This window comes from Colias croceus, chromosome 22 (genome assembly GCF_905220415.1).
Source record: "Colias croceus chromosome 22, ilColCroc2.1".
Taxonomy (NCBI): Eukaryota; Metazoa; Arthropoda; class Insecta; order Lepidoptera; family Pieridae; genus Colias; species Colias croceus.
The window spans coordinates 4,267,329-4,291,249 of record NC_059558.1 but is presented as its reverse complement, the minus strand read 5'-3'; the positions used below and the strand labels follow the sequence as shown (position 1 = coordinate 4,291,249).

Genomic DNA, 23,921 nt, shown 5'->3' with positions numbered 1-23,921 from the left:
TTAATAAAACAGTTCATTACAATCTTTTGACTCCACCCATTAAAGAATAAGATATCCACACATTAATTACCCTATCTTACTAAATATAAGTTACATATTATAACATGTATGTAGGTTCTATAAACCTGTTGTTGTTTTCGAGGCAAAATTCCCGAGCTAATCCTGTCACACGACAACAGAACCCCAAAACAGACTAGCAAATAGATCCTAGCGAATAGATATTTGCACAAAGCTGATCTCCCAGCAGGCTTTAAAATAAAACCGGAGTCACATTTTAAAATCGCAGTTGCACTTTTTATTTCTAACGCGTTGTAGCGTGAAGATTGGATAGCGAAAAAAATGTTTCATCGCAATTGTATTTATGAAGTGTATGCGCTAGTGCATGCGTTTGTAGTTTTAGTTATTTTATTCGTGTGTAAGAATTGGTAAATGCGTCAAGTTAAATAGTACGGGCTGTGAGGCTCTGTAATTAGAGCTTTTAACTGAAATTAAATGGATGTATAGACGCAAAGGGATATAACAAATTGTACAATGCTAGCGCGATAAAATGGTATCTTAGATTAATATATACCTTCTAATTGCGAACATATTAATTAAATATTTTGAACTGTACTAATTACGGACTTATATATTAATTAAGTACTTTATGTCCTTTTGTATTTTACAGTGTGGTGATTATGAAATTTCATAATTGAAATAAGGGAGAAATTTAGCAGAAGTATTTATTTTATTTTATTTATTTATTATTACAATTATTTATGTAATTTACGATTAATTTAAAAATAACTAAATTATACTCTTCTCATACCTAAATATTATGGCCGTCTTCTTTCCTATTATTATACTTATATGTTATATTAAGGAAATCAACAAATTAAACAAAATAATATTGATTACGCTAACAATAAAAACGTCAGCTTAAAGTTAGTACCATACATTCTAATATAATTAATATGAGGAAATAAATTAACTGCTTCGAAGAGGAATAGTGCAATTAGGAGTAACAAGAAGATACATTGAGTACATACATAAGGACTGGAATATTATTTTATAGTGTAAAAGCAATTTTCTTACGGAGTGTGCGTCAAGAGCGGACCGTTTTACAAAGGCGTTATCTAAAGGTCCCTTTTATTCACTATCTTTTATAAAGGACCAGAATTGAAGAGTTTTGTTAAAGCTTTATACACATTGTTGGAAATTTATTCCATGCATGTAACGTAGCTCGGATTTTTTTCACTATCAATTTAACGTCCGTAACGTTAGTGTACAAGTGATAACTGCGTTAAAAACAACCGACTTCAAACTTACACTTGCAAAATTTACAAATACCTACAGACAAAAATAAAAACTACTGGGCCTATCCGAATAAAATTTTTATGGGACCAATTCGACACCATCCCGCATCGAACAAAAAAAGAATCACCTAAATCGGTTCAGAAACCTCGGAGTAATCGGTGTACATACATAAAAAAAATATACCGGCCGAATTGATAACCTCCTCCTTTTTTTTGAAGTCGGTTAAAAATAGGTTATTTTGTGACACAATTTATGTATCTTCGTGTTTGATTCTTTGAATTGATTTCAATTTTGATGGAAGTGGAGCTTTTTTGTGAATAAGGGTAGTCTGTTTTTAATGGCTTCACATATTCGATACTATAGTGTACCTATTAACTTAATGATAACAAAATGTAAGGTATCGTATTTCGGAAATATCACCTGTATTAAAAATGCTGCTAGTTTGTCTGTTCGTTTTAGCTCATTTCTGAGATGACCGGAGCAATGTCAATGGCTAATAGGTTCGTTTAGGAATAATTTAACTTTATTTGGAAAATTGGCTTTTCGAGACCTTTTAATTTACGACGTGTTAATGTTATAAGTTGACAAAATGTTATAAGAAAACATCAATGGACAATAATAAATACAGGAATCACTACATTTATCTTACTAATATCATAAACGTATAAGTTTTCATAGTTTATTATTCATTTACGCAAAAAGCTGGTTTGATCTGTATGAAATTTGGTCATTACCTAGAAAGATTATTTATATTATATTGCCTTCACATGGCATATTTTTAACCAAGTACCACGCAAGCCTAGCCGTGATATCCAGGTAGTATAAATATATATAACAGACATCCCATGTCTCGTTATCTTGATAAAGATTGCGGGAAGCTGTAAGTTACTATCAAGTCACACTCGTTTGAAACACATACAAGCCATAAATGACAATTAGTTGCAGGGATGTTGGCTCAAGTATTATAAGGACTAACAGCAGAGGAATTAGGAAAACTGTCACAAAATTTTGCTAATAATAATTATGCTACATTGTATCTAGGTTTCTATGGTGTGAGAAGAAACAATTATTTTTAAAATCGATCATAACCGGTAAACAATACAGATATTGTTTCCCGATTCCTAATTTTATTTTACACTAGCTGTGCTCCGCGGTTTCACCCGCGCGGCTCCGCTCCTGTTGGTCTTAGCGTGATGATATATAGCCTTCCTCGATGAATGGGCTATCTAACACCGAAAGCATTTTTCAAATCGGACTAGTAGTTCCTGAGATTAGCGCGTTCAAACAAACAAACTCTTCAGCTTTATAATTTTATAGTATAGATAGGTACTAAGGAATTTTTTGAAAAGTGAAACTTCTTTAGGCGCGTTGAGAGTAAAATATGAGCTGTTGGTGTCCTTAACATACTTCCCGACTTATTCCAAATCTAGTTTATTATCTTAAGAAATAGGTAATAAACATACTAATTTAACATAATATATCAATTTAGACAACATTATTTATGTTCCTATTTAACAGTTGAATAAACATCAATATTGTCAACAATGTATTAATTTACTCGATAAATTCAATAGAAATAACACGTGTATGATGCATCAGTAAGCCCTCACATCTAATTTAATATTGTTGACAAAAGAGCGCCAATGATCCATATTTATCTATACTTCTATACTAATATTATAAAGAGGGAAGGTTTGTATGTATGTATGTATGATTTTCACGCATAAACTACTGAACCGATTATAATGAAATTTAGCACACATATAGAGGGTAACTTGGATTAACACATAGGATAGGTTTTATCCCGGAAATCCCACGGGAACGGGAACTATCAGGTTTTCATTTGAAAACGCGGGCGAAGACGCGGGCGAAAAGCTAGTATGTAATAGAATAATAATCTATTTGATAGCCCCAATGTTATCAACCTTGATAAATCAATTATCAACACCTACAGAATAAAATGTAATTCCCAAATGTGTTGGCTAAGCGTAGACCTCGAGAATGGCTTGACCAATACGGCTTTTTTTTAGTTTGTCAAGGAAGGCTCTTTTTTAGGAGAAAAGATGCGTAAAAATTCCATGGAAAATCGAGAAAATAAGACACAACAGCGTCTGTTGGACAGCTAGTTATAAGATTTAATATTTAGGTAATGTTTTTTTTTTAATAACAATACTTTACTTCCTGGCGTTTTTATAAGTCGTAATATACGAAGGAACTTGGCAGTTGAATAGCAACATGAAAAGTCCTCTATAATTTCCAATGAAGAATTTCTTCTTAAGTTCTTAGTGCAATCTTTATTTATAATGCTCACAGCATACAATAGTTAACAATAAAGCCAACAAACAGACGATCCTATTATATTCTTAACAAACCGATTTGTCGAGGAAGTCAGTTCCCTGGCGTTTTTGTAAGCCAAGTGCCAGTCCACTGTTTACAAAACAATAGTAACAAGCGACTCGACAAATTGCTGTCACGACCTTCTGGTACAATGTATTGCAGTAATGGCTGATAAAAAGCAAGATGCAGTCTTTCCTTTGTGCTTATTAGTGATTCTATAAAAGCTGGTTGAGTATGGTATTTTCTTTGGCGTTTAATGTTGTGTATAATGGTGGCAACTTTTTTGTATGATTAATGTTTATACCTATTGAAATATCACTTCATTATGGTGTAATTAATAAACGTTTTGTACAATATGACGTGTCTTTTTTTAACGAGCTTTTTTAAGCTTTTGCATAGCTTCTATCGCGGGCCTTGAGCGCGGGGACCGAATCGAGAAATTCTGTAACGAAAAAACGCTCCCCACACCGACGGGCGGAGGTGTGGCTTGAAGGCATAGCATGCAATAGCTTTACCGCGGCAGTCCCCGAGTGCCACACGTCGTTTTTATTTAATTAAGTATTAAATAAAATAATAGCCAATTTTATGTAAATACTAGCGGTCCGCCCCGGCTTCGCCCGTGGTACATTTTTACTTTTCTCTCCATAAGAACCATCCTCGTACTTCAAGAAATGTAATAAAAAAAGAATTAACGGAATCGGTTCAGTTGTTCTCGAGTTATGCGCTTACCAACACATTTTGCAATTCATTTTTATATTATAGAAGATAATATTCAGTAATGTAATTATACATATTAATATTCTTTATATTATTTTGAATACATATTATTTATTTCAATTATGGTGCGATAAACATAATAACATTTACCTTAACTTGTCTGAATACTCAGAACATACAGATGTAAATACCCATGTTTCACAAGCCAATTTCACAAGTTATCTTGTAGTTTCGACAAGTTCAGAAATTGTAATACAAATTATACACGAGTAAAATTCTATTATTGTTATTAAATCGGATGTTTCAAAAAAGGGTCAATATTGAAAAATGAAATCAAATAAATGAACCTTGTTTAAATATAAAAAGAGAAGTTACTGCATATTTAACCTTTTTTGACACATTCCAAACTGCTGCAGAGGGGTAGGACTATTAACTCCACCTCACCCACACGCTCACATTTAGAAATTCAACATACATACATATTGAATCTATTCTAACATAACAAGTCTAGACATATCCTAATGCCTAACCCGCATCCGACCTCACAAAGGCAAGACTCGAGATAAATTTCAAATGTATTCAGCCTACAAAAAGGGTAAGAACCCAATACTTCATTCTTAAATTATTCCCCTGGCGTTCTTAACTCCTCACGTATATTGAAATGAATATATTAATAAGAAAACGCTGATATTAGTATATTAGGATGAATACGTACGGGAACTGAATAAGTCTAACCTGCCCATTCATATGTAAATGAAAGACCTAACTTTTCAGTAGGCGAAAAGATTCCACTGTTTACTAGTTTACCGCCCGCGGCTTCGCCCGCTTTGTCTAAAACCTAATAAATTATATACTAAAACCTTCCTCTTGAATTACTCTATCTATTAAAAAAACCGCATCAAAATCCGTTGCGTAGTATTAAGGATTTAAGCATACAAAGGGACATAGGGACAGAAAAAGCGACTTTGTTTTATACTATGTAGTGATTAATAATAATATAACATTACAATACAAAACTCTTTAATGTTTTAATACAAAAATATTTGATTTTAATTTCATTGAACGTGGTAAATATAGAATACGAGGAATTACTGGGATTATTTGTGACTTTTTAGAAAATAAGTAATGAAACCAAGCCACGTGTAGAAGTAAATCAAACAAAACATCCCTTAATTATATGAATAAAACAACTCTCTGTATGCTTTAGACTTTAGAGTTTGGAATGCGTGGGTGTGCTCGGAATTAGAAGTCTATTGAAAGTTGATTATATTATGTTAACGTCAGCTCTGATTTTACAGATTCTTTTGAGTATTAATAAGAAATTAAGTACATATATACCTACTTTAAAAGTGATAAACTAGCTTTTCGCCCGCGTCTTCGCCCGCGTTTTCAAAGGAAAACCCGCATAGATCCCGTTCCCGTGGGATTTCCGGGATAAAACCTATCCTATGTGTTAATCCAAGTTACCCTCTATATGTGTGCTAAATTTCATTATAATCTGTTCAGTAGATAGTTTATGCGTGAAAACCATACATACATATAAACCTTTCCTCTTTATAATATTAGTATAGATTGTATAGATTAGAACGTTTATCCTAATGAGAACCAAGCTATACGCGTATCTTAGCAACCAAAGTCTTTGATGAAGGATATTGCATACGCATTTCTATGCATGCCTTACGAAGCAGTTATTAAATACTTTTTCACAACGTGCCGTTAATATTCAAGGGTTGTTCCAATTTATCGCTCACTTGGCAGCCCTGGCGTTGTTCCAACACTAGTGCACAAGTCTTGAAATGGAAAATTTCATAACAGGATGTTTTTTAAGTTTCTCCGAGAGTTCCGTTATTTCTTGAAAGTTTTGGAAGTGCCCAACTTTGTGGAATTAAAAAGGAATACGTATGGAAAGGCGTAGGATTAAGCGGGATTTCTGAACTTTCATATAAATGAAGATCTGCCCTTTATATTTTTCAGGACAATTTTCACACACGGCACGATCTGATCCCAAACTAAGCTTTCGCTTGTGTTATGGAAACCAGATGGCTGATAAACATACTTACTTATTTATAAAATAAATACTTATATATAGACTAGTGGTCCGCCCCGGCTTCGCCCGTGGTTCATATTTCACAATAAAAGGTAGCCTATGTCCTTTCTCGGGTATCAAAATATCTCCATACCAAATTTCATGCAAATTGGTTCAGTAATTTAAGCGTGATTGAGTAACAGACAGACAGACAGACAGAGTTACTTTCGCATTTATAATATTAGTATGGATAATCAACACCCAGACACAGAGCAAACAACTATGTTCATCACACTAATATTTTCCCCTGGTGGGAATCGAACCCACGACCTCTGGCTTGGCAAGAAGGCCACTACCAACCAAGCCAACCGGTCAGCATGCGAAGACATTAAGAATATTTTTCATCATGCAATACTTTTTCGATAATTCAATGCAGAGCATATTTTGAACTTCAATGATCAATTCTTTTAACGGGCTATTAAAAAATTATCAGCTTTCAGATTGAGATCGTTACTCGAAAAATTGTATTTGTTTCTATAAGTTGAATTATTAAATTTTAAAAGAACCATATAAATATTACTATATAGTATAGAACAAAGTCTCTTTCTCTGTCCCTATGTCCCTTTGTATGTTTAAATCTTTAAAACTAAGCAATGGATTTTGATGCGGTTTTTTTTAATAGATAGAGTGATTCAAGAGGAAGGTTTTAACTGTATATAATTAATTATTAGGTTTTAGACAAAGCGTGTGAAACCGCGGGCGGTAAGCTAGTTATGTATAAATGCATTTAATGGGTAAATGTTTAAATTGAAATACGGAATACATATTACATTTTAAGCAGTTTATTTCCAACTTTTCAAGGAAAACTCAAGATCCTATACAAATAAAGAGCCATTCATTAGAACATAATAGAGGAATGTTTTTCATTCACACGCCATTTACCTGAACCTTTTTAGGAAAACACGAAGCTTCATAATAAATGTCATTAATAAGGCTTGACCATCTGGGGACAAAGGGAATGTGGTAAGCAAATATTATCAGGAACCTTACGGAATTTCGTATTTTATTTGAGGACATTTTGTTTTTGAGGTTTGTGGCGGAATTTTGATTTGTTAAAAGTAAAAGTATTAAGCGAATATTTTAAGTGAATTTTATTTTATTGTACTGTTGGTGGTGTGTTTTAAAATTTTCACACACAGTTGAACACGATTGAATAATTCGTTATTTTAGTAAAAAGGAAAAAAGAATTACCTACATTAATATCGTCGAAAGCTCCACTCTATTCCAACGCTTAAAGTTCCATATTCTTAACTAATTTATGTATAGATAATATTAGATTTTGTTGGCTACTTTTAAGTATTCTGTGATATTGATCTAAGTTTGCACTAAATAGCATCCAAATATTGTATACCCATCGAATGAAGCATAGTATACAATAATACTTGGAGGACGATTTTCTCAACAGCTACTTCTATTATTTTATCCTATCCTACTAATATTATTAATGCGAAAGTTTGTGAGGATGTGTGTGTTTGTTACTCTTTCACGCAAATACTACTAAACCGATTACAATGAAATACACATATAGAGGGTAACTTGGATTAACACATAGGATAGGTTTTATCCCGGAAATCCCACGGGAACGGGAACTATGAAGGTTTTTCTTTGAAAACGCGGGCGAAGTGCAAAAATAAAATTGTTTTTATAGTACTTACCTGTTGTTTGAAGGCCTTTGTAGAAGTTGGACAAACAATGCATAAATATAGATGGAATTTTCTAGTCAATCGAATGTTTTAACGTTGTATTTTTAGTTTCGACTTTGATGTTGTTGTTGGTTTGGTTAAAATATCTAAATATGGGTTAATTTATTCGTGTCCATATTGTGGAATAAATGTATCTTAAAGCATGGTTCAGATGACATTTTAAAGTTTTTATTGCTAAAAGAATAAAAAGATGACTAAATAAATTTAAGCAAAATTGCCTTGCTAAAAATTCCTACCTATTCATTCACATAGGTTCACAGATTATTTAAACTATTGCAGCAAGTCACAAATAACTTTTTAATGTAATATAATAGCCCTAATGCGTCACATTCTATTAATACAGTGTATACAAAGCTTTGCTCCTATAGAGTTCTAAATAATTCTTTCAACATAGCACGCAATGTACTCAACAAAACGCGAATTTCCCGTGAATTTCAGAACGAACTGACACATTCAATGCGCAGATTATGCAGCAGGGTGGCTTTATGTAAATTGCTACAGGAACTAATTCCGTGTGTTGGTTCATTTGTCGGTAATCATATTTACTGGATACTGTACATGCGAAATGAAATTAGACTCAGTTGAACGTTGTTTTATTGAGAAAAACCTTATCTTAAGTTTTTCTTGATATACAGGGTGTCCCAGCAACGGTATACTAAGCTCCAAGGAGGTTATAGTTTTGCATACGCTGAGTACGTAAAAAATACTTATAAAATTCCAGACGAATTCTTTTGACAAATAGATGAATTCTTAAAACTCTATGTGTACACCCCTAACAAGCAATCCGCTCAAATTTGCCACCCGTACGTGAGCTATCGTTAATCGTTTAAGATTATGTTTTCATAGACAATATGCTCACATTAGCGAAGCGGTATATACCGGCTGCGCGAAGCTAGAGACGAAAACATGGATTTTAAGGAAAAATTAAGCAAAAAATTTTTGGCGTAATTTTGTTGTTTAAGTATTTTTTACGTGATCAGTGTATGCAAAACTACAAGTCCCTTCGCGCTTAGTATACCAATAGTGGGACACCCTGTATATAAAATTCTCGTGTAAATGTGAATTATCATACTCTTCTGAAACAGCACGATGGATTCTCATGAAATTTTGTGTGTGTATCAGGTAAATCTGAGAATCGAACAACATCTATCCTACTAATCCTACTAATATTATAAATGTGAAAGTTTTTGAGGATGTGTATGTGTGTGTTTGTTACTCTTTCACGCAAATACTACTGAACCGATTACAATTTTTTATTATAGATTTAAGAGCTAGAGAATGATTTGGCTATAAAATAATTAATTAATAATTCTGCTTCTGTAATTGACGTGTGAATATTAGATAATATTCATGGTAGGTAAGTGACGTGACAAATGAAGTCGTGGATGGAAAGATAGTAATTAATGAAAAACATAAGTTGCTAATTCTGGTTTTTAATATGGAAATGAAATGTTAGAACTGCTTTGTATTTTCTAAACATCAAAGTAAATTCAAAACCAAATGTGGTTTGATGTAAAAATGTTACTATACAGATTCTTAAGAAGAACTTTCCGAAACTTGTCTAAGAGTTATAGATTAAAAATGCTGTGGCACTTTCAAAGGATTGTAAATTTAAAAGAGTCAGCACAGACTGTCCATCAATGCCCTATTAAAATAATAATGTATCAATTATGTTAATAAATGAATAACAAAGATTTTATATAAATTTATAAAGAAATAGAAAAAATTCGATCACGAGGCGGGACTCGAACCCGCATCCTTCGCGCCATTCCGGGGCGGATGCCTAACCAACTCAGCCACTCGTGACCCGCCCGAGTAATCGAATTTATTCTATCCTTTCACTTCTGTCTGTGTCTGTCCCTTAAGACACATAAAACTGAAAGGATAGAATAAATTCGATTACTCGGGCGGGTCACGAGTGGCTGAGTTGGTTAGGCATCCGCCCCGGAATGGCGCGAAGGATGCGGGTTCGAGTCCCGCCTCGTGATCGAATTTTTTCTATTTCTTTATAAATTTATATTTATAAAGCATTTGAATGCCATAAAAACCAAAAAATATAAATTCAAGAAAAGGTCGTGTTCCATCGTTACAATATTGTATTCACTGAAAAGTGCTTCATATTGGTTGAGATGGTTGTTAAATCATCTCAATAGATGGCGCGCGGTGTGTCCCTTAAGACACATAAAACTGAAAGGATAGAATAAATTCGATTACTCGGGCGGGTCACGAGTGGCTGAGTTGGTTAGGCATCCGCCCCGGAATGGCGCGAAGGATGCGGGTTCGAGTCCCGCCTCGTGATCGAATTTTTTCTATTTCTTTATAAATTTATATTTATAAAGCATTTGAATGCCATAAAAACCAAAAAATATAAATTCAAGAAAAGGTCGTGTTCCATCGTTACAATATTGTATTCACTGAAAAGTGCTTCATATTGGTTGAGATGGTTGTTAAATCATCTCAATAGATGGCGCGCGGTGTGTCCCTTAAGACACATAAAACTGAAAGGATAGAATAAATTCGATTACTCGGGCGGGTCACGAGTGGCTGAGTTGGTTAGGCATCCGCCCCGGAATGGCGCGAAGGATGCGGGTTCGAGTCCCGCCTCGTGATCGAATTTTTTCTATTTCTTTATAAATTTATATTTATAAAGCATTTGAATGCCATAAAAACCAAAAAATATAAATTCAACAAAGATTTTTATGACTTATATTAATTCAGAGGTAAAAAAATCTATACTAATATTATAAAGCTGAAGAGTTTGTTTGTTTGTTTAAACGCGCTAATCTCAGAAACTACTTGTCCGATTTGGAAAATTCTTTCGGTGTTAGATAGCCCATTTACCGAACAAGGCTTATTGGCTGTATAACATCACGCTAAGACCAACAGGAGCGGAGCCATGCGGGTGAAACCGAGGGGCGCGGCTAGTTATAATATAAAAAAAACTGTGAAACAGTAATCCGTGTTTTCATTGAAAACTCTATAGGTATTTAATCAATTACTCGTATCCTGAAAAATTAAAACAAAACAATAACCTAATAGTATTGTAAACAGTATGGAATGGAATTGGAAAAGCAACTAATGGAAGCAACCCTACAAAAACATCCCCATTCGTAATATATACCTAAATGATACCAAATGTAACAATAATCAAACATTAATTATCACCTTAAAATTAATTAAATTCGTCCATTCGTAAGGCGTAAGCTGAATTCAATATACGTTGACCTTTTATCTAAGGGCTTTGTTACATAGAACGCGATCTTAGCACGTGTCAAAGCGATAACTCGACGCCGTGCTATGACGCCTCAATATATTGTAGGTACTACACTATACATAATATAATATTATGTAATACACTATAGTAATAAAATTCATAAATTTGCGCGCGGAGCTTGTTACATGATAAGTATTAAGTGTGATTCATCAGTTCAGTTTTTATTGATAGACGTCAAGAATATCCATTGGTAAGTAAAAATATTGAGATCCATCAGTATGCTAGTTAAACGTTCAATAAATACTTATACATTAGTATTTATTGGCGGAACACAATATTTTACTTATAAATGCGCCTTAGAGCGTCGTCGCTCTGTTTGACGATATGTCATCGCGTAGTACAACACAACTCGGCATCATAGCGCGTCAGGCTAGCGCCTTGACGCGCGCTAAGAACGCGTTCTATCTGGCAAAGCCATAAGGGCTACATTAACATACCCTCACAAATTGTACTTCCTCTAGTGATTCACAAAACCTTTTAATCAGATTCCTAAGGGTCAATGTGTCAATGGGAAGCTTTCAATCCTACTTTATTAGTGTATCCATTTAAACATATTATTACTTCGTGTTGATGTTTTTGAATATGTTTATAGTATAGAAATGGCTTTTAATGAGAAGCTATTGAGATATACTTATAATTTCGCTGAATAAAAGAGTTTTAAGATTTCGTCAAATCTCTCAGAATCACGAAATGACGGACGATATCGAATAATTATTGTTTTTTATTACGTCTTTTACTACAATGTGCTTGCATTTGCATTTGGGTATCATTTAAGCTATCACCAATTTAATTAGTTTTGTGTTTCCTAAATAATAGGGTTTGTCCTCAAAATAGTAGATCTGTCACCAAAATGAAATCACCAAACAATGCAAAATCAGTTCCACAATAAATCACCTAAAATCCTGAGATATAAGGTCTAGTACCAAACAAATGTTTTTGTATGTATTATAAAGGTGTGTCCTAATAAGCATTTAAGCAAACTAATTTAAAGAGATCACCAATAAATCATATTATGTTACTAAAAGTTAAAATAATCAATAATTATTCTTAAAAATAATAACCACTGAATAATCAGCTCTGGTTTAATAGCTGGCATAATTGTAGATAAAACACTTAATTAAAGTTAAAATAATCAATATTTATTGTTAAAAAACAATAATCACTGAATAATCAGCGCTGGTTTGGATTTCGAAGGGCGCCCCCTTTTTCTTTTCTGGCCGATAAGCACATTTTTTGCTTCTGGTGGGGGGTTGGCCAGCTTTAAGCGTATGGCTAATTCGATAATATGTTTGCACATGTCAATTTTTAAAGTGCGCCAATTTGTCTCCGCCCCTTTGATCATTTTTTCATTAAAATTATAAATTGATGTATTAAATTGATAACGAATACTATTAATTTATTATCTGAACGAAATAAAATGTTACTACTGTATTGGTGACAAAATATCAAATAAAAAGGAGTCGCAGTCAGGGATCGATAATCAATTTATTTGGTGACAGATCTACCATTCTGAGCACAGAGCTATTATTTAGGTAACAAAACTGTTATTATAAGAACGAAGTTTATATTCATGTAATGCAATATAATTTTATTGGTTATCGATCTCTTATTTTACACATATATTAACATTAATTTGATAATTCATACCTGGGAACAATTTTTGTTTATCTGAGAACGGAAATATTTCGTGGTGATAGATCTATTTATTAGGTGATACAACTTGATGACAAATATAAATTTTGGTGATAGAAAATATAGTTCCCTTTGCATTTTGTCATTTAACTGAGCATTGTAGGTAAAAAGACATAAACAAGACTTGCAACGTCTTCCGTGATTTCGTTATCTCTAGGGATTCCGTGAAATATCTGATGACCTCATTTCCCTGTGACATATATATTGCTCGTTAAACTCAAAATCAAATCAATCTGTATTTATGTAAATAAATTTAACGCTGTGTAAAGATTTATTACTTCTATAACACTAAGAATTAAAATTGTAATCGTGATTATTGATAATTGACAGAGTATTTTGAATATAATATGTATAAATAATTATACTAAACCATACAAAAAAAGAAGTATTTAATGTATGCTAGCGGTACGCCCCGGCTTCGCCCGTGCTACATATTTACGCTTTCCCTATATAAGAACCATCCTTGGACTTTCACAAACATAAAAAAAAGAATTATCGAAATCGGTTCAGCCGTTCACACGTGATGCCGTGACAAGATTAGATAAAATAAATCGAAGACAAAAATTATTTTGCCATTTATAACAACACGCTTTCCATATTTCGCAAGTCAATAGGCATAAAAATTTATAAATGGCTATGGGATAGACTCTAGAGAGAAGGCTTCTGTCTATTACCACCTTTATATTTTAAAACTAGCTTTCCGCCTGCGGCCTCGCCCGCGTTTTCAAAGAATAACCCGCATAGTTCCCGTTCCCGTGGTATTTCCGGAATAAAACCTAGCCTATGTTGCTCAGTAAAAGCGATACATTTATAAAAGAAACAATAAATGTGTGTACATTTGTGATTGGTTTTGAGATTGCACTAGCTTCACTGATTGTTAACTGCAGATGTGGAAGAATAGTCATTACATACATGAAAATAGAGTCTATACTGCTCAAATACATGTTGTAGCATAGCTTACCAAAATATGTACACAATAATGTATTGTTGTGATGTTACAGTGTCATAGTATGCACCAACAAATCACAAAACAACTCTAATTTGTGTCAAAACTGAATATTAGAATTAGATGTTTATTTCGTACTTTACACGGCTTATGTAGCATTAAATACTTTTCCTGGTTTTAACAGCTCTTGATAGATACTTGCAAAGACTCAGGCTTCAGAGAGGTATCATTAGTGCAATTTGATCCTAATTAATAATCAAGGGAAACAATTAGTTGCACTATAATCTATATTCTATAATTATTATAGTAAGCAACATTAATCTGTTTAAGATGTGTCAAGCTCAGGCACGATTAACAGAGATCGTTTGATCGTTGTACATAAAATATTTATGAGTTATTTACAACGTTTCGTGAATAAGTTTTTCTGAAACAACTATTGTAGTAATAACCATAATGATGAGAAGAGGCTTAAGAGTATTTAGTGGGCTATACATAAAACATATTATGTTCGGGGATTTTCTTTGTATCTGGGTTGTCTATTTAGACTTCCGTTAACGAAAGTAAATCACATCTTTTATCAAAATTATCCATTTTTAGCAATAACTTTCAATAAATTGACAAAGCGAATAAATATATTATATAGAGAATAATATGCAATATCAGTGGTATTAACAACTCCATATAGTTACTAAAACTACGTGCTCTCTTGTGCACCACGAAACCACAATCTATTTGTAGCTTCGTCCAACTTGTGCCTACAAATTTTGCGTTTTAATTTCCGATTGCGCCTGTCATTCAGTTGGTTTCGAAGCTTTGTTTCGTTTCTGAACTAAGATTGGCTGAGGTGTGTTAGTTTTGTTCCAACGTATTTACAAGAGAATGTATGCGTACCTACTAGTATAGTATTATACTATACTAGCTGCGCTTCGCGATTTCACCCGCATGGCTCCGTTCCTGTTGGTCTTAGCGTAATGATATTATAATAATATAACCTTCCTCGATCAAAGGGCTATCTAAAATCGGTCCAGTTCCTGAGATCAGCGCGTTCAAACAAACAAACAAATTCTTCAGCTTTATAATATTAGTATAGATGTGGTATGAGCGAGCAAATGATTAAATAGTCCCATTTGTAGACGGACATTATGCCACGCTCACAGCGGGAAAGTCATTACGCTCTTCAAGGAGATTAAGTTTGGCGGTAACGTATGTTTTACGGTAATAAGCTTATTATTATTGTATGTTATGGTTGTAACAGCTCTCTATAGATACAAAATACTTTATGAAATAAAACAGTAGGTAACTAAAACGAACGTAAGTCGTTCGTTTAGGTACATTATAAATAAACGAAACATTTATGAATAGGTATGCGAGAATAATAAGACATGAGAAAATTAAGGAAAAAAGTAATTAAGGAATAAAGATATATCAAACAGCAAGTTCCAATCTATTAAAAATACATTTAGATGGTACGTAATTGCTAATTGCCCACAAAGGAAAGACCCCTAGGGAATAATTATTTCAATTCAATTCCAATCACATAATTTTATAATCGATTCCTGATAACGCTAAAGATTGCTTCTGAAAACGACACGGACATTGAATGCCGCCATTTATCTAATCAGAACAAAGAAGGTAATGTTCCGAGACGCGATAAAACGCACCTGGGATTATTCTGTTCAGTTTTACATATCTATAGGAGCTTTTACTTCTAAATATATTTCAATGAAAGAATATTGGAGTATGTTGTAAGCTTGTTTTGTGTTCTTGAATGTTATATTGTGTTTCTAAATATGCTCTAATTATTATGGTCACTCTTAAAGGTAAAGAGATCACTCTTTAGTGATAAGGCCGCCCTCTGTGCTAGTTTAGCTATAAGTTTTAGTTTTATGTTATTTGTATAACTAGCATAGTAAAGTGTCATAAATAAATAAATAAATAAATAAAATATGGTTATGTTTTAAAAACGTTATTATTTATTCAGTAGGAAAAACTTGATGGATATAGATTGCTTTACAATTTAGCTAAGCTTTACGGCCTGCTGCGGCCTGCCCTCGTCGTCCGCCTCCAGGGGCAGAGTAGGCGCGTCCATTGCAACACTACATTACATGTAGGACGTGTAACACAAACAAAGCTCACCATTTTTGTGCCCATAATAGCCATCGCCAGACGAAGAGCCGCTGCCGGTGGACGCGGCCTGCTGCGGCCTGCCCTCGTCGTCGCCTCCAGAGGCAGAGTTGTCGCGTCCATTGCAACACTACACGTGTAACACAAACAAAGTTCACCATTCTTGTGCCCATTGTAGCCAGCGCCAGACGAAGAGCCGCTGCCGGTGGACGAGGCCTGCTGCGGCCAGCCCTCGTCGTCCGCCTTCAGGGGCAGAGTTTTCGCCTCCATTGCAACACTACACTACACGTGTAACACAAACAAAGCTCACCATTCTTGTGCCCATAGTAGCCAACGCCAGACGAAGAGCCGCTGCCGGTGGACGAGGCCTGCTGCGGCCTGCCCTCGTCGTCCGCCTCCAGGGGCAGAGTTGTCGCCTCCATTGCTAAGTACAACACTACACTCTCATCACTGCACTATCACTCTCACTTATTGTGGACCTGTAACAATAATAATTGGCGTACATTTTAATGAAATACCGAAATTAAACAAGTTGATGCTTCGAAATTCTTAGTCGTTTATAGCTTTGAATAGAATGTCTTCATGTTATGTTAATTGCGTCTATTTCTAGCTTTAATTTAGTTTCAAAAAGCAATATTCAGACCATACGTTTAAGGAGAACTAACACACATTAAACGTATAACAACACTCGTCGCGTCGGGCAATACAATCAGTAGTATAGTATTATGTTATCTGTATTATACAGTAAGGTCGTATTCAGAAAGAAATTTGGAGACTTATAAGCGCTTACCGGCGCTTGACAGCGCTGGTTCGTTCAACACAAAGGAAGCATGTTGAAGCAGACTAAGACAAATTTTTAATTTTATAATATGGCGTTCAGCGCTTATCGGCGCGTGTTCATATATTTTCCTGCGCGGGTTACCATCGCTGACAAGAACCGGTAAGCGCTTATAAGTTTCCAGCTTTCTTTCTGTATACGCCCTAAAACAGCATTCCATGAAAATGAAATATTATGTCCTAGGTACTTTAGAGATTAACGTCATGTTCATTCACATATAAACGAGTAGCTTATACAAAGAAATAAGAAGAGCCATAACACAGTTGACAGATTGTACTACGTACAGCCATAATTTAGGCCAAATAGAGGCCTTTTATAATTTTCCTGTTTAAAATTTGTTACTCAATTAAACTGCATTTGACATCGGCACTAGTTGACAGGTGGACGCACAAATCTGTCCAGAGCAAATTGGACGAGAGCCAAATGTAATTATTTACGCATGGAACTGCCAAAATATTTATTTTAACTTTAGTCGAGACACAGTTATCTAAATGCGGAATGGGTTTAATTACTTTTATGTTTAATTTTGTATAAATTAATTGAGAAATTGAAAATAAATGACTCTCTGGATTAATCAATGGTTAAATAAACCCGAGAGTCGAGACATGTCTATGAATTTGTTTTAAATTGGTAACGATCGTAGGTAAATAACACTTTTTCGTAATAATTCGAATAATTTAAAAGTTTACCTCTAAAACATTTTTCGTAAAAAGCTCGCGTCACATATTCTCACTTTTTTAAATGTTAAGTGAAACATATGATTTTCCTAAATATCTATCTAGATATAGTCGTTGATGTCTTGGAGTGTCTAATAGTGAAATTTTGTTAGTATGTTAGACTAACAAAATTACCTACTCATTTACGCAATCATTACTTACCATGTATACTGTACTAGCTCTCTACGCGGCATCGTCCGCGCAGTCAAAGAAAAACCCGCACAGTTCCCGTTCCCATGGGATTTCCGGGATAAAACCTATCCTATGTTCCGGGGTAAAAAGTAGCCTATGTCCTTTCTCGGGTATCAAAATATCTCTATACCAAATTTCATGCAAATTGGTTCAGTAGTTAAGGCGTGATTGAGTAACAGACAGACAGACAGAGTTACTTTCGCATTTATAATATTAGTATGGATATTGGATATATTATATCTACGTTAGAACTATATTGCTATCGTTCTCTGTAGTCTGTAGATATTATCTATGCAAAGGTACACACACGCTCCATTTCTGCATTTAAACATCTTGAAGACTTCATAAATCTTAGTGACGATGAAAATCTTAAGTTAAAACGACGCCATAATTTAATGCAGCATAAACACAAAAACGTACAAGAAAAGATTAAAGATGTGAGTAAATGCGGTCATAAAAGACATTAAATACACGAGTAAAAGTTTGCTTTTTAGGGTTCCGTACCGAAAGGGAAAATTGTTTTACTAAGCCTCCGCTGTCTGTCTGCTCCAAGCTGGTATATCATAAACCATGATAACTAGAAAGCTGAAATTTTCACAAATGATGTATTTCCGTTGCCGCTATAACAGCAAATGCTTAAAATTAAAAAAAAATATCCTCCATACAATAAATGATTTTCTTTTATAGTACGGAACCCTTCATGCGCGAGTCCGACTCGCACTTGGCCGGTTTTTTTTTTACATAATACCTTGCTCTTAGTAGGTAACGTTAAGAGCTGTCAACGTTTGGCCAAACTCCAAAACATTCTGGGATTTAGATAAAGTTTTTTGTAACAAATATTTAGCGTTTCCCGATTATTTATTTCAGTTATAATAGTTGTTTGAAGTGAAGATGTCGTTTTTAATAAGCTTTCAATTTTGACAGATCGTTAAGTATGTAATTTTACAAGAAAGTATAATAAAGTTGCAGTTCGATTAATTAGTAGAACTTCTTCTATAGTATTTTTAAATTATACAAGTACTAGCTTTCCGCCCGCGGCTTCGCCCGCGTTTTCAAAGAAAAACCCGCATAGTTCCCGTTCCCGAGGGATTTCCGGGATAAAACCTATCCTATCTCTCAAGTTGGATCGAACTGCACATGGTGTGCGAATTTTATTATAATCGGTTAAGTGGTTTAGGAGTCCATTGAGGACAAACATTGTGACACGAGATTTATATATATTAGAGATTAGTTTAATTATGCTGCTGTATCTATTTCTAATTTTAAACAATTAACCTTTACAGATGGATATATTTGAATGTATATTATTTCAATACACTTCAAACTTCTAAGTTTAATTGAATGCATTTTTATAGTAAATTAATCATGTTAAATACCAAAAGATAATTAACTTCATCCAAAACAAAAAAAAAAAAAATCATCCATTCCCTTGATAATAGCACAATTTTTGCAGTCATTAAACAAAGACCAACAAAGTCCACAGACCATTAAATTAAGTACGAGTTTTTAAACACTAATTTCCTTAAAAGCGAATCTCATTAATATCGTTGTCAGACGATATCCAATGAGGAATGAGCTAATCTCCTTTTTGTGGTAATGGAAAATCTATGTAATAACATAGTATAAAGATAACAAGTAGGCTAACTCCCGTTGTTTAGGAGCGCACGGTTCCTACACTCGCGAAGCGCAGGGACACTTGCCACGTTGATATTTTAAATAATTGTATAAACAAACACCGACCGCGACGGGTCACAGCAATGGTGCGGTCATCATGAGAACGGTCCATGAGAAGGAACCGAGCGGCGTTGTGTGCGTGCGTCAAGCTTGCGTACGTACATGACGGGGGGGCGTGGCCAAGCGCTCCGCGTACATTCAAACGGCGCGATGTACCTTTGTTCGAAGATAACCTACTTGTTCTCCTTATACTATGGTACTAAGCTATCAATTTCAATCTATATTTCACTATCAAGATTATTAATGAAGTTGCCTGTCGCAAATGTTTGAAAAAGTTTACGTGGTTTTGAATTTCATAATCAGTTATGTTGATTGATGGTTTTCTTTATGCAAATGGTCTTTTTGTGACTAATTATTATTTAGGAATTATTGTTAATTGTAGATATACCTATATTATTATTTTCAACAATATAAGTATCGATTACGTCAATTGTTCATCTTATTGAATAAGATAGAGTTAATATAAGTATTTATTACACTCTATATAATTTTGAATATCATATTTTGACTAATTTTTTTTGTCTTTGAAGACTTGCTTCAGTTTTGTATACCACCATTATAGGTACTTAGGGAAAATATTTTAAAAGTTATTAGCGTAACTCTATTTCATTGCTTTATCATGAGTCACAAAATATACAAAGCTCAAAGACTTTTTAACGGATTTTAAACGCGATTTATTTGATTTATAATGAATAAATCACGTTTAAAATCCGTTAAAAAGTCTTTGATTTCTAAATGTATAATACTCGCGTATAGAAAATACTAGTCAACTTAGCGTTAGAAATGTTTCGTATTACGCAAATTCACAGCACGTATAAGGTTTCAACACGTACCTAGATTTCCTAGCTATCAGATCTAGGAAGTCATTTGAAGTTCTAACAGCTTTATCTAGTTTTAAGTTGTGATAGATCGAATTTCAATGGGGATTGTACCTAGTGATTAGATAGGTAGTCAATGAGTAGTTGGTACTAACTTGCATTGACTTCTTTTGTAGGTTCTTATCTATACTAATATTATAAAGCTGAAGAGTTTGTTTGTTTGTTTGAACGCGCTAATCTCAGGAACTACTGGTCCGATTAGAAACATTCTTTCTGTGATAGATAGCCCACTTTTCTAATCATCACGTTAGGAACAACAAGAGCGGAGCAATGCAGGTGAAACCGCGCGGCACAGCTAGTTAAACATAAAACTTTTCACTAAACGAGACGGTCTAAAATAATTGATAACTTCCATATAAACGGTTAAAGAATATATCGGAATTGCTTTTTTAATATGTAGATTGTAGGTATATGTAATGGAAAAAAAAGACTAATCATTAAAAACCCTTTTAACCCTCAATATATTATTACATAAAGTCAAATACCCTTCAGTCTCAAAGGTCCTAAAAAGTTTACCCAAAATTTATTCAATTGGGAACATTTGTGTTAGAATACCTCGCCTAATTTAATTGGTAGCCATTTTTTTCAAGAGAAAGAAATTTTATTTCAGCTTTATAATATTATAGTATAGATTTCCATTTACTGCTACAGTTCGATATTTATATTTTATAAATTATATGTTATAAATAAGATAAAACAGAAGTTTATGGGGCACCAAAGTCAGCAGCTTAATAAACTGAAGTTAATTATAAACAATAAGACTAAGTTTCCAAGAAAACTAAGTCAAATCTATCGTTAAAACACACCTACATTACAATAATATTACCATATTGCTTCTTCTAAGACCTTCTTTTAATGCTGCGATCTGATTCATAAAAGGCGTTCATAATACAAGACCAAATAATCGTAAATAGATAGAAAAATAGCATAAATCCGTTGAGAATACGTAGAATCACGTTGTTATTAATTTGATTGACGGTGCGAATATTTCCCAAGTAGTGTACCTATTGCCTAATAAATATTATATTGTGTGTGTGTCTATTATTAATTGTCCTGAATTATGCTCAAAGACAAGAAGTAATGGGGCATTTTTAATGACTGAATGTGTGGATATAACTTGCTTCAATGTATCGTTTAAAAGAATAAACAACTAAATAAAAAGTAAATTCCTTCATTGGGGAGCAAAAAAAAAATGTTTTTTTAAGAAGGCATGGTTTGATAATAATTTAAGATTAATAGCCGGTATCAAGCAATGTGCTATTTCAAAAAACGATAAGATGTACTTAAATCGCCAAAAAAATCGCACACGGCCTTATGTATGATTTTAAATGTTTAATAATTCAATTTTTATCTGCTCTATGGTCTATTATTTGACCGCCTCCTTGGTACAGTGGTTGACGCGTGAGCGTAGAACCGAGGGGTCCTGGGTTCGATTCCCGGTGGAGACGAAGAAAAAAAAAATGTCTCGGTCTGGTAGGACACAGAAGGCTGATCACCTACTTGTCCCTAAAGAAAAATCGATCAGTGAAACAGATGTATGCATAATGCATCTGCCCCTTACCCCACTACGGGGACATGGGACTTCACTTATGGTCTATTACATTGTCTGTAACCTATAACATGTTCAAGGACATACATAGTACCTATTGTATAGTTGTTATACCGAATCTGAGTCACTACCCTTATAAAACAACCGATTCTTTATATCTTTGCCTATAACAAACTTCATCTTACGAACAAATAACATAGTAAGCCAATCGTAAATTCTCATGACGTAATATAAATCACTCAGCCATGATACTTGTTTTATAAAAAACGTAATCGCCTATAAATCTTACAGACGGGCGGAATTTGAAATGTTTGGACGAAAAAGACGTACCTATTAACAAAGCATTCCGAATACTGTGGGCAATGTTGCCAATATTTTTCGATATTTTAAATCTAAGCTGTTGTAATAATCCTTCTTTATCCTTTATGAAATTATGAAATTTATGTTAAGAATAAGTTTATTTTTAAGCTATTACATAGCTTCTACTCCCCGCTCCGACGGGCTCGGAGGTGTGGCTTGAAGGCATGCTATGCAAAAGCTTAACAGCGGCAGTCCCTGAGTGCCACACGTCTTTTTTTAACTATAATTGTGTAAAAGAAAAAAAAAACGGCCATGTGCGAGTTGGTCTCGCGCACTGAGGGCTCCGAACAAACCTATTTTTAACCGACTTCATTTATGTGGTGACTTTAAATTTATGCTTTTTTCTTTGCTTTTGCCAAATTTCAAGACTGTGTTCACGGGTAGTACCCCGTAATACCGTACTAAGCAATTAAAGCTATCAAAGTGCCCCTTATTTCTACAACCTTTCTACAACTATAAGCTATTTGCTATGTAGAAAACTCTCGAATAATAATTTGGAAGTTTACAATCACGTCACATCGTTAAGTGAATATTTCCATTCTTTATGACCCTTTTAAATTGCTTCTAAAGCAAAGCGTTTGAGAGCTATAAAAGGTATTTATATTATTTTTACTATAAAAGCTGTATGCATATTGTGGAAAGATTTACTGCGGGTGGGTTGCAGTTGGTTTAATTTTCTAAATGCATATTCTAGCTGTTGGTTTATATGGAACAAGTTATTTTTATACGGTTCTGAGATAAACGCTGTAGACGGTTGCAGTGTTTAGTGTTTTTAATATGCGAAAACTTTTTAGTTGATGGTGTCGGTAAATGTTTTGTTGAAGTGAAATTTCTTTATCGGGGTTGGAAAAAAATTTAGTGTAACATTTTTTCGTTACGCGCCATCTTTTTCTTATCCCTACCACGCGTGATTCGACGTATTTCTGTAAAGTTGCATATAGTAGGTAATTTTTTTTTTAAATAAGGTCATAAAGAAGTTTCACTTCTTACGTGTGTACACTAGTACATGCACACATTTTTTTATATGATATAGTATAGAGGTGTAGTTGTGGAAATATAATTGCATTGAAATAGATATTTTACGTAGTGCATATTTTTGCAAGTTACAAGAACTATCACATTCTCTTGATAAGTGTTATTTTAATATAGTATGAGAGTGGATGTTCTGATAATAATTAATCTTACTTGTCGATGTTTGTACACACTAATACAAGTACATATAGAATTAATTTATATTATTCTTATAATTTTTACTGGCTATGTTAAACGAAGATTAATCAAATCGCACATGATTAATCAAGAAAGTATCTACATATTATCAAATTATTCATGTATAGAATTTTTGTAACATAAGATATATAGATATCACTACAAAATTTGAGTAGGTACATAATAGCACAGTTGACAGATATATACTACGTGGGGGGTGGTCACGGGGGACATGACCCCCCCCCCCCAAAATCGTACTCAATAAAATAG

General features: G+C 33.9%; 1 protein-coding gene across 1 annotated transcript in view; it reads right to left on the bottom strand.

Annotated features, from left to right (window-relative positions):
- LOC123701865 (KH domain-containing, RNA-binding, signal transduction-associated protein 2-like) overlaps nt 1-23,921 on the bottom strand; it is a 66,204-nt gene that overhangs the window by 20,766 nt on the left and 21,517 nt on the right. The window contains exon 2 of the mRNA XM_045649448.1: nt 16,486-16,654. Coding sequence (XP_045505404.1) covers nt 16,486-16,597 — 112 coding nt within the window. The 5' untranslated portion in view covers nt 16,598-16,654. The remainder of the gene's footprint in view (nt 1-16,485; nt 16,655-23,921) is intronic.